An 11,384-nucleotide genomic window follows, 5' to 3' on the forward strand; every position below is an offset into this window, starting at 1 on the left:
GTACAGCACGGGTTAGATACAGAGTAAAGCTCCCTCTACACTGTCCCCATCAAACACTCCCAGGGCAGGTACAGCACGGGTTAGATACAGAGTAAAGCTCCCTCTACACTGTCCCATCAAACACTCCCAGGGCAGGTACAGCACGGGTTAGATACAGAGTAAAGCTCCCTCTACACTGTCCCATCAAACACTCCCAGGGCAGGTACAGCACGGGGTTAGATACAGAGTAAAGCTCCCTCTACACTGTCCATTCTCACTTCATGTAGGACAGGCAGCTAGCAGTGACGACCCTCATCACATCAGTCTGGGCTGGATTGTAATGCAGGCCAGTGTCAGAACGCTCTTCAGCACTCAGTCCTCTCTTCCTCCACTGCCCATTCAAAGAATGTATTTATATACAGTACTCAATTCAGAAAGTATTTTGGTCGGTGTTGAAATATAATTGATGATTTAAATCTTAAAGCTGCTCTGAAATGATAAAGCACCTCAGTAAGTGAACGGCTGTTTTGCTGTTTATGTTGCTCCAGGCTATCAGCTGTTTGAAGCGAGCCAACTACCTGTCTCCCTTTGATTGGAAGATTCTGTATAACCTGGGCTTGGTGCACCTGACAATGCAGCAATATGCTTCAGCATTCCACTTCCTGAGTGCTGCCATCAACCTGCAGCCGAGGATGGGCGAGTTGTACATGCTGCTGGCCGGTGAGTGTGGAAACCGTCCAGTAAACTGACCGCGTTCGATCAAACATGGCCACAGACTCTTCCCAACATTCACAGCTTCATCCAGTGAATGAATGCACCAATACTGACGCTGTGGAGACCTGGCTCTCTCATCACACGCTCCCCTCCTCTCCTCTCCTGGAAGCTTTGGCTCCTTGATAGATATGGTCCCATGGGAACAGAGTACCACCTGCTCCCTTACCCAGGACCCATCCTGTGTGTGGTGAGAGCCCAGACAGTGAATGTGACAGGCTATCCCACCACAGTTGGATCACGTGCAAGTTCGATCCTGTCCTCGTGCTCACACCACATCATGGGCTGCTGGGCAACAGTCCAGAGTGGAACCCATGCCTGATTTATTTTTTCTCCTAACCCAGAGTCATGTGGCTGTTTGTAGCTCACTTGCCCAGTTAAGGTCCACTAACTTTGCACATTCTGCTGATCGAATCTTGCTGCCTCTGGCTCCCCATCGGGAGAGCAGCACCGGATAGATTCACTAAACACAGTCTGGGAAACACCCCATCACCGAGCTGCACTGCAGCAATAATCAGTTACACCCTGGGGAAGAGCCAAACCTTCGCACCCTAACCTGACCGGGAGGATCCAGGCGTGCTTTTCAGTTCTAACCATTCTACTGAGTATAGACTGGCCTCAGGTCACTGGGTTTCCACATCCGATTGCTGAGTTGAAGTGCTGAAGGTAGCGTTGCATTTAGCGCCCTTGCTGCTGAATTCAGTGTGAATCAGTTCCCAGTGAGTGTATTAGTACCCAGTCCTAACTCAGACTGGATTGGGTTAGCACGTGCCTTGACGCCTGGCACAGAATGGGCTGGACTACTCCCCGAGTGTGGGATCCTATACTGACCCACAACCGATTGAAGCTGGTTTGTGGCTGTGTCATCTAGGGCACAACCCTGACCCAGAGTGGACTGGTGGAGATTAAAGAGAAAATCCTCAAACTTAGATAACTGAAACATTAAAAAGGAAGCCCAGAAAGTGCTGGAAATAAACCGCGAGTCAGGCAGCAGCTGAGAGAGAAACTGGTTAAAGAATGGATTGGGCATCTCTGCAATCTGATCCCCGCCTGAGTGAGACATCTTGAATTGTTGCTTCAGTGCTTTCCAAAAGTCCCACAGCCTCGAGAACCCAACTAATAAACTGAAAGGTTTCCCATTGGTCCAACAGGACATTGTGTGTACTGTGATATTCCTGATTTTATATTTCCCAGGGTTTAATGATGCTGGGTTTAGTTTAAGGAATACCTATTATTACATAAACTCCAGGCCAGAGACTGTTGTAGTATTTATTTTAACTACTACAGTAATTAGAAATAAACTTTGAGACTGACATTTTCTGAGTGGGCTGATGCGGAGTGAGCTGTGACCGTCTGTGCGATGCCCCAGGAGTGAGCTGTGACAGTCTGTGCGATGCCCCAGGAGTGAGCTGTGACAGTCTGTGCGATGCCCCCTGGAGTGAGCTGTGACAGTCTGTGCGATGACCCTGGAGTGAGCTGTGACAGTCTGTGTGATGCCCCAGGAGTGAGCTGTGACAGTCTGTGCGATGCCCCAGGAGTGAGCTGTGACAGTCTGTGCGATGCCCCAGGAGTGAGCTGTGACAGTCTGTGCGATGCCCCAGGAGTGAGCTGTGACAGTCTGTGCGATGCCCCAGGAGTGAGCTGTGACAGTCTGTGTGATGCCCCAGGAGTGAGCTGTGACAGTCTGTGCGATGCCCCAGGAGTGAGCTGTGACAGTCTGTGTGATGCCCCAGGAGTGAGCTGTGACAGTCTGTGCGATGCCCCCGGAGTGAGCTGTGACAGTCTGTGCGATGCCCCAGGAGTGAGCTGTGACAGTCTGTGCGATGCCCCCAGGAGTGAGCTGTGACAGTCTGTGCGATGCCCCTGGAGTGAGCTGTGACAGTCTGTGCGATGCCCCAGGAGTGAGCTGTGACAGTCTGTGTGATGCCCCAGGAGTGAGCTGTGACAGTCTGTGTGATGCCCCTGGAGTGAGCTGTGACAGTCTGTGCGATGCCCCAGGAGTGAGCTGTGACAGTCTGTGCGATGCCCCTGGAGTGAGCTGTGACAGTCTGTGTGATGCCCCAGGAGTGAGCTGTGACCGTCTGTGCGATGCCCCTGGAGTGAGCTGTGACAGTCTGTGCGATGCCCCTGGAGTGAGCTGTGACAGTCTGTGCGATGCCCCCTGGAGTGAGCTGTGACAGTCTGTGCGATGCCCCAGGAGTGAGCTGTGACAGTCTGTGCGATGCCCTTGGAGTGAGCTGTGACAGTCTGTGCGATGCCCCTGGAGTGAGCTGTGACAGTCTGTGCGATGCCCCCTGGAGTGAGCTGTGACAGTCTGTGCGATGCCCCAGGAGTGAGCTGTGACAGTCTGTGCGATGCCCTTGGAGTGAGCTGTGACAGTCTGTGTGATGCCCCTGGAGTGAGCTGTGACAGTCTGTGCGATGCCCCAGGAGTGAGCTGTGACAGTCTGTGCGATGCCCCTGGAGTGAGCTGTGACAGTCTGTGTGATGCCCCTGGAGTGAGCTGTGACAGTCTGTGCGATGCCCTTGGAGTGAGCTGTGACAGTCTGTGCGATGCCCCTGGAGTGAGCTGTGACAGTCTGTGTGATGCCCCTGGAGTGAGCTGTGACAGTCTGTGTGATGCCCCAGGAGTGAGCTGTGACCGTCTGTGCGATGCCCCTGGAGTGAGCTGTGACAGTCTGTGTGATGCCCCAGGAGTGAGCTGTGACAGTCTGTGTGATGCCCCAGGAGTGAGCTGTGACAGTCTGTGCGATGCCCCCGGAGTGAGCTGTGACAGTCTGTGCGATGCCCCAGGAGTGAGCTGTGACAGTCTGTGCGATGCCCCAGGAGTGAGCTGTGACAGTCTGTGTGATGCCCCAGGAGTGAGCTGTGACAGTCTGTGCGATGCCCCCGGAGTGAGCTGTGACAGTCTGTGTGATGCCCCAGGAGTGAGCTGTGACAGTCTGTGCGATGCCCCAGGAGTGAGCTGTGACAGTCTGTGTGATGCCCCTGGAGTGAGCTGTGACAGTCTGTGTGAAGACAGAGAGGGGTTTAGGGAGGGAGTCGGGCCACGGTGACTGGGACCTCTGCCTCTGATGGTGGAGGAGACAGAGGCAATTCACAGGAGGTCAGAGTTAGAGGAGTGAAAGGCTTGGGAAGGATGGAGGAGATCACGGAGCTCGGGTGGGGCGATCCCATGGAGGGATTTGTGGATGAGGAACGACATCCCTGCGAGTGCTGTGATTCTAGTAAGTTCCCTTCTTACTGTTACAGTGACGTTAACAAACCTAGAGGATCCTGACAACGCAAAGCGATCCTACGAGCAGGCCGTGAGTTTTGACCAGTGAGTATCAGTGGGATGTGTGGTGATGAATGTTAAAAGATTCAGTGGCAGTTGGTGGATCCCTTGTAAAATGTTCTGTCGAATTGCTGAAGACAAGACTTGTTTTGTGCCATGATTATTGCAGCAGTGGTGGCCTTTCTGATGGTTTGTGAACAGTATTGTTTTTATTTTCTCTTTTCCTTTCCAAAGCATCAACACGGATTGTTTTGCATTATCCTGTTCCAGGCTGGGATCAGGACCCTTCCTCTGACCAACACATGGGGCTTGTGCTCTGACGTTGTGTGTTGCTGTTCACACGTTGGGATGAACTAACCAGTTTTCCCCCACATTGCTTTAGCTAGTTTGCCACGTACACTGTTGCTGACATGCAATAATGTGAAGCTGATGGGCTTTCTTTCAGCCAATCTTCTCCCCTTGTCTCCTGAGGGCACTGACTCTTACTAGGGCACACGTTCCAAAGGCATCAACTGCCCAAGTGTTGGCAGACTATTGAAGCATGGAGGGCATCACTGTTGAGCCTGACCCTGTCCTCACTCCACGTGCACTTTTCAGCCGGGATCACTCAGTACTGATCAAGACGGAATCCTCGCCCCTAACCCACAGGGACTGAGGTGAACTGTAGAACCCTGCTGCTCGGTAGAGACTGGGAATCAAAGCTGGCACCTTCTGGAGTGTCTAACTCCCTTACACACTGCCTTTCCCAGCCGTGTCATTGGGGCAGAGCCCGGTTGTAATACCTTTTGTTCATCACTTTAATATGTCTCCTCTCTAATATTGATGTTCTTTTATGTTGAACTGTCACATAGATCCTGAGGAGAAGCAGGGTCTTTTGCTGGGAAAGTCAACCTCTCTCTCCTCTGCAGGTCAAACCCACTGGTAAACTTAAACTATTCCGTATTACTGTACAACCAAGGGGATAAAAAGGGAGCTCTGCACCAGTATCAGGAGATGGAGAAGGTGGTCAATAAACTGAAGGCTAGCAGTAGCATGCTGGAGTTCGATCCAGAGGTACTTCAACAATGTCTCATTCTTTGTAAATGATGTAACTATTATCAGCTTATTGCAAGTCAAGTAGTCTTGAATTTAAGACTCCATCTCATGTCCCAGGATCGCAAAACTGGAAATGTTATCATTCGCAGTCTTCCTTTTCTGTCACCATCTGACAGATTTTAAATGACACTTGGTGTCAGGGACTTACTACTTCCTGATTTTCCTGAACCTCTCTCCTGCTCTTCAGTTCTGTGAGCCCCAGCCCTTCACCTGGGCTTCTCAACTTCAAAACTTCATGTTGAAATTTGTGTCTGAAAAATGATCCTGTATATAGACGAGATTATGTTGGTAAGGATATCAAGGGAAATGCAGTTGCGGCACAGATGAGCCACAAGCAGCCTCTAGGGGTTGAATGGTCCTCCTGTTCCTATCGGAGGTGCCGTCCTTTGGATGAGACGTTAAACCGAGGCTCCGCTTACTCATTCAGATAGATGTTAAAAATCCTGTGGCAGTACTTGAAAAAGATCTGTGAGTTTTCCAGATATTCTGGGCGACGGTTTACCCTCAACCAACACCACCAAAAATAGATGAACTGAACATTAATCGCATTGCTGTTTGTGGGACCTTGTGTGCAAATTGGCTTTCAGCTTTATCCAGAGTGATTGCACTTCAATCCTGAGATATGATGCGATGCTAACCCTTCCTTCAAAGGCCACATTGTGTCTTACACAGTATAAGGTCCTGTCATAAAACCCAACCCACTGGTAGACCCAACATCCCCAGCCAGAGCCACTAGTGTTAGTTGCAAGGTTCTTTTTGTCCTATTGGCTTTACTGCAGCTGTATTGCACGCCTATAACTGATGTGCATATTCTCATTTTGTGAGACATTTTTAAATGTATATAAAGATAAAATTATGAAGTTGTGCTTCCATTGTGAAGCCTCATCCCCCTTCCCGGGAGCACACGCCAGGAAGTTAAGCATCACTCCCGTGATTTTCCTTCAATTTCATCGAATTACCTTCGATCCAGTGTTGAATATTCTAGTGTAGATATTGAGAGATGAGCACATTTAGTGACTGAAGCTGAGTAACTAATACCTTCTCTTTGCTGCTCCCAGCTGGTGGACATGGCTCAGAAGATTGGTGCAGCCCTTCAGGTCGGGGAGAATCTGGTCTGGACAAAACCAGCAAAGGACTCCAAATCGAGACACCGCACAGCACCATCCAGCAAATTCAGCACAAACCAGCAACCCCTGGGCTCTAATCAGGCTCTGGGCCAGGCCATGTCATCGGCCGCAGGGTACAGCAAGGCAATGCAACTCTCTGCAGGTGAGAAGCAGCGAAGTGAACTCTGAACTTAAACAGCAAAGTTTGCTGCATTTGTGGAAAATAGTAATCGTTCCTTAATAGTAACAAGTTGTTAGATAATTTTTCAATTACAGACGGTCTTAGTTATTTCTAGCTCTTAGTTCTGATAGTCCAAGTGAATAATGAAGGGTTTCCTGAGTGTAATTGCACACATTTAAATATAAGTGTGATGACTCCTGTTTACACAGCAGTCAAGTCAGAAATCGCTATCTCAACCGTATGCAACCTTGTTGCTCTCTTGTGCAGCATCAGTTCTGACCCGAGTGCCTCCAGACTAGGAAAGGGACAAATCAGCGAGGGCTTTCTTGCTCCCTGTTTAGTAATCTGCTTTCTGGAAAGTTCACGTGATGCTTTCCACTCTCAAATAGTCTGTCAACGTTCATCGCCTGGGCTCCGAGGTGAAGAACAGCAACTGGAGGACTGCCTGTGGAGCTGTACTCCAGCAAGTGTCAATGTCTTCAGCCGGGAAAGGGAGAAAATTGTGGGGTGGGGAAAGTCTTCTAATATAATCCCTCTATCATACATGTAGATTAGTGCAATTAGTGAGAGTTCCTGGAACTCTTGAGACTGAAACTACTGTGGCTTTGAGCTGGAAGTTGTGTTTCGGCTCTGGAATGTAGATACTCTTCCCCTGTGGATGTTTTGAATCAAACCTACAAGATAGTTCTAGTTCAACTGCAGTCTCGGCTTTTAAAATAATAGTAAAAAATTCATGTCTGACCACCAGCGATATAATACAGAAGATGCTGTTACTGGTGAACCATCGAGGCTTACAGCTCAGGAGGAGGCCATTTGACCCATCACATCAATTCTGGTTCTTTGTTAGAGCAATCCCAAACTAGCCCCGCTGCTCCACTCGATCCCACACCTGTACCTTCCTCTGCTATGCATATTTATCCAGTTTTCCCATCAAAGGGGTTTAGCAGCTTTAAAAGTGGATAAATCCCCAGGCCCGGATGAAATGTATCCCAGGCTGTTAAACGAAGCAAAAGAGGAAATAGCAGAGGCCCTGACCATCATTTTCCAATCCTCTCTGGCTTCAGGTGTGGTGCCGGAGGACTGCTAATGTGGTACCCTTGTTTAAAAAGGGAGAAAAGGATAGACCGAGTAATTACAGGCCAGTCAGCCTAACCTCGGTGGTGGGAAAATTATTGGAAAGAATTCTGAAGGACAGGATAAATCTTCATTTAGAAAGACACTGATTAATCAAGGATAGTCAGCACGGATTTGTTAAGGGAAGGTCGTGTCTGACAAACTTGATTGAATTTTTTGAGGAGGTAACAAGGAGGGTAGATGAGGGTAGTGTGTTTGATGTAGTGTATATGGACTTTAGCAAGGCTTTTGATAAGGTTCCATATGGCAGACTGGTCACAAAGTTAAAAGCTCATGGGATTCAGGGCAAAGTGTCAAGTTGGATACAAAACTGGCTCGGAGACAGGAAGCAGAGGGTAATGGTTGATGGGTGTTTTTGTGACTGGAAGGCTGTTTCCAGTGGGGTTCCGCAGGGCTCAGTACTGGGTCCCTTGCTTTTTGTGGTATATATCAACGATCTTGACTTGAATAAAGGGGGTATGATTAAGAAGTTTGCAGATGATACTAAAATCGGCTGTGTGGTTGATACTGAAGAAGGAAGCTGTAGACTGCAGGAAGATATCAATAAGTTGGTCAGGTGGGCAGAACAGTGGCAAATGGAATTCAATCCAGAGAAGTGTGAGGTAATGCATTTGGGGAGGGCTAACAAGGAAAGGGAATACACATTAAATGGTAGGACACTGAGTAGTGTAGAGGAACAAAGGGACCTTGGAGTGCATGTCCACAGATCCCTGAAGCTAGCAGGCCTGGTAGATAAGGTGGTTCAGAAGGCATATGGAATGCTTGCCTTTATTAGCCGTGGCATAGAATACAAGAGCAGGGGGGTTATGCATCAACTGTATAAAACACTAGTTAGGCCTCAGCTAGAGTACTGCGTGCAGTTCTGGTCACCACATTACAGGAAAGATGTGATTGCACTAGAGAGGGTACAGAGGAGATTTACAAGGATGTTACCGGGAGTAGAGAATCTTAGCTATGAGGAAAGACTGGATAGGCTGGGTCTGTTTTCCTTGGAACAGAGGAGGCTAAGGGGAGACCTTATTGAAGTGTATAAAATTATGAGGGGCCTAGATAAAGTGGATAGAAAGGACCTATTTCCCTTAGCAGAGGGGTCAAAAACCAGGGGGCACAGATTTAAGGTAATTGGTGGAAGGTTTAGAGGGGATTTGAGGGGAAATTTCTTCACCCAGAGAGTTGTGGGGGTCTGGAACTCACTGCCTGAAAGGGTGGTAGAAGCAGAAACCCTAACCACATTTAAAAAGTACTTGGATGTGCACTTGGGATGCTCTAACCTGCAGGGCTACAGACCAAGAGCTGGGAAGTGGGATTAGAACATAAGAACATAAGAAATAGGAGCAGGAGTAGGCCAATCGGCCCCTCGAGCCTGCTCCGCCATTCAATAAGATCATGGCTGATCTGATCCTAACCGCCAATCCACTATCACAGAACCATCTCCTGAATCTAACAGAATTAGACACACAAAATAGGAGCAGGATCAGGCTACACGGCCCCTGGGCCCGCACCGCTACCCACAGGGCCATGTCCGATCCAAACCTAGACTCATGTCCAAATTCCTGCCCGCTCCCCGTAACCCTTACTTCCCTTTACTTCTAGGAAACTGTCCATTTCTGTTTTAAATTTATGTAATGATGTAGCTTCTACAGCTTTTTGGGGCAGCATATTCCATGGACCTACCACCCTCTGAGTGAAGTAGTTCCTCCTCATCTCAGTTTTGAAAGAGCAGCCCCTTATTCTAAGACTATGCCCCCTAGTTCTAGTTTCACCCATCATCGGGAACATCTTCCCCGCATCCACCCGATCCAACCCCTTCACAATCTTATATGTTTCAATAAGATCGCCTCTCATTCTTCTGAACTCCAATGAGCAGAGTCCCAATCTACTCAACCTCTCCTCATATGTCCATCCCCTCATCCCCGGGATTAACCGAGTGAACCTTCTTTGTACTGACTCGAGAGCAAGTATGTCCTTTCTTAAGTATGGACACCAAAACTGTACGCAGTATTCCAGGTGCGGTCTCACCAATACCTTGTACAACTGAAGCAATACCTCCCTATTTTTATATTCTATCCCGCTAGCAATGAAAGCCAACATTCCATTGGCCGCCTTAATCACTTGCTGCACCTGCATACTAACCTTTTGAGTTTCGTGCACCAGGACCCCCAGATCCCTTTGTACTTCAGTACTTTCCAGTTTCTTGCCATTAAGATAATAACTTGCTCTACGATTCTTCCTGCCAAAGTGCATAACCTCACACTTTCCAGTATTGTATTCCATCTGCCAAATCTCTGCCCACTTACTTAGCCTGTCTATGTCCCCTTGCAGGTTTTTTATGTCCTCCTCACTCACTACTTTCCCTCCCATCTTAGTATCATCTGCAAACTTTGATATGTTACACTCGGTCCCCTCCTCCAAATCGTTAATATAGATTGTAAAGAGTTGGGGACCCAGCACTGACCCCTGCGGAACACCACTAGTTACTGATTGCCAGTCTGAGAATGAACCATTTATCCCAACTCTCTGCCTTCTGTTAGATAGCCAATCCTCTATCCATGCCAGAATATTACCCCCAATCCTGTGATTTTTTATCTTAAGCAATAATCTTTTGTGTGGCACCTTGTCAAATGCCTTTTGGAAGTCTAAATACACTACGTTCACTGGTTCCCCTTTATCCACCCTATATGTTACTTCCTCAAAGAGCTCCAGCAAATTTGTCAAACATGACTTCCCCTTCATAAAACCATGCTGACTTTGTCCTATTAAATTATGATTATCCAAATGTCCTGTTACTGTCTCCTTAATAATGGACTCCAAAATTTTACCTACCAGATGTTAGGCTAACCGGTCTATAGTTTCCAGCCTTCTGTCTACTGCCCTTTTTAAATAAGGGTGTTACATTAGCAGTTTTCCAGTCTGCCGGGACCATTGCCGAGTCCAGGGAGTTTTGGAAAATTATTACCAATGCATCCACAATCCCTACCGCCACTTCCCTCAAGACCCTAGGATGTAAGCCATCAGGTCCAGGTGATTTATCCGCCTTGAGTCCCATTATTTTACCGAGTACCACTTCCTTAGTGATTTTGATCGTGTTTAGCTCCTCCCCCCCTTTAGCCCCGTTTGTCCAGTGTTGGGATATTCTTAGTGTCTTCTACTGTAAAGACTGATGTAAAATATTCATTCAGTGTTTTTGCCATCTCCATATTTCCCACCATTAATTTCCCGGTCTCATCCTCTAAGGGACCAACATTTACTTTAGCCACCCTTTTTCTTTTTATATAACTATAAAAACTCTTACTATCTGTTTTTATATTTTTTGCTAATTTACTTTCATAATCTAACTTCCCTTTCTTAATCAATCTTTTTGTTATTTTTTGCTGTCTTTTAAAGTTTTCCCAATCCTCTATCCTCCCACTAGATTTGGCTACCTTATATGCCCTTGTTTTTAGTCGAATACTATCCTTAATTTCTTTACTTAGCCACGGATGGCTGTCTTTTCTTTTACACCCTTTTCTTCTCAGTGGAATATATATTTTTTGGAAGTTGTAAAATAACTCCTTAAATGTACACCACTGATCATGTATCGTCTTACCCTTTAATCTATTTTCCCAATCCACTCTACTCAATTCCGCTCTCATACCTTCATAGTCTCCTTTATTCAAGCTTAGCACGCTTGTTTGAGATCCAACCTTCTCACCCTCTAATTGAATATGGAATTCAACCATGTTATGGTCACTCATTCCAAGGGGATCCTTTACTAGGACATTTTTAATTAATCCCATCTCGTTACACAGGACCAGATCTAAGGTTGCTTGCCCCCTGGTCGGTTCAGTTACATACTGCTCAAG

At 47.5% G+C, this 11,384-nt stretch overlaps 1 protein-coding gene across 4 annotated transcripts in view; it reads left to right on the forward strand.

Moving 5' to 3' along the window:
• Nucleotides 1–11,384, forward strand: part of bbs4 (Bardet-Biedl syndrome 4) — a 70,777-nt gene that overhangs the window by 55,353 nt on the left and 4,040 nt on the right. For 3 of the 4 annotated variants that reach the window (XM_085972464.1, XM_085972465.1, XM_085972462.1), the window contains 4 exons: nt 528–699; nt 4,002–4,071; nt 4,935–5,079; nt 6,180–6,390. In XM_085972464.1, coding sequence (XP_085828590.1) covers nt 528–699; nt 4,002–4,071; nt 4,935–5,079; nt 6,180–6,390 — 598 coding nt within the window. The remainder of the gene's footprint in view (nt 1–527; nt 700–4,001; nt 4,072–4,934; nt 5,080–6,179; nt 6,391–11,384) is intronic. The other variant, XM_085972466.1, reaches the window with a different exon arrangement.

Source organism: Somniosus microcephalus, chromosome 32 (assembly GCF_052327205.1).
Source record: "Somniosus microcephalus isolate GS21.2 chromosome 32, FLI_Smic_1.0, whole genome shotgun sequence".
Taxonomy (NCBI): Eukaryota; Metazoa; Chordata; class Chondrichthyes; order Squaliformes; family Somniosidae; genus Somniosus; species Somniosus microcephalus.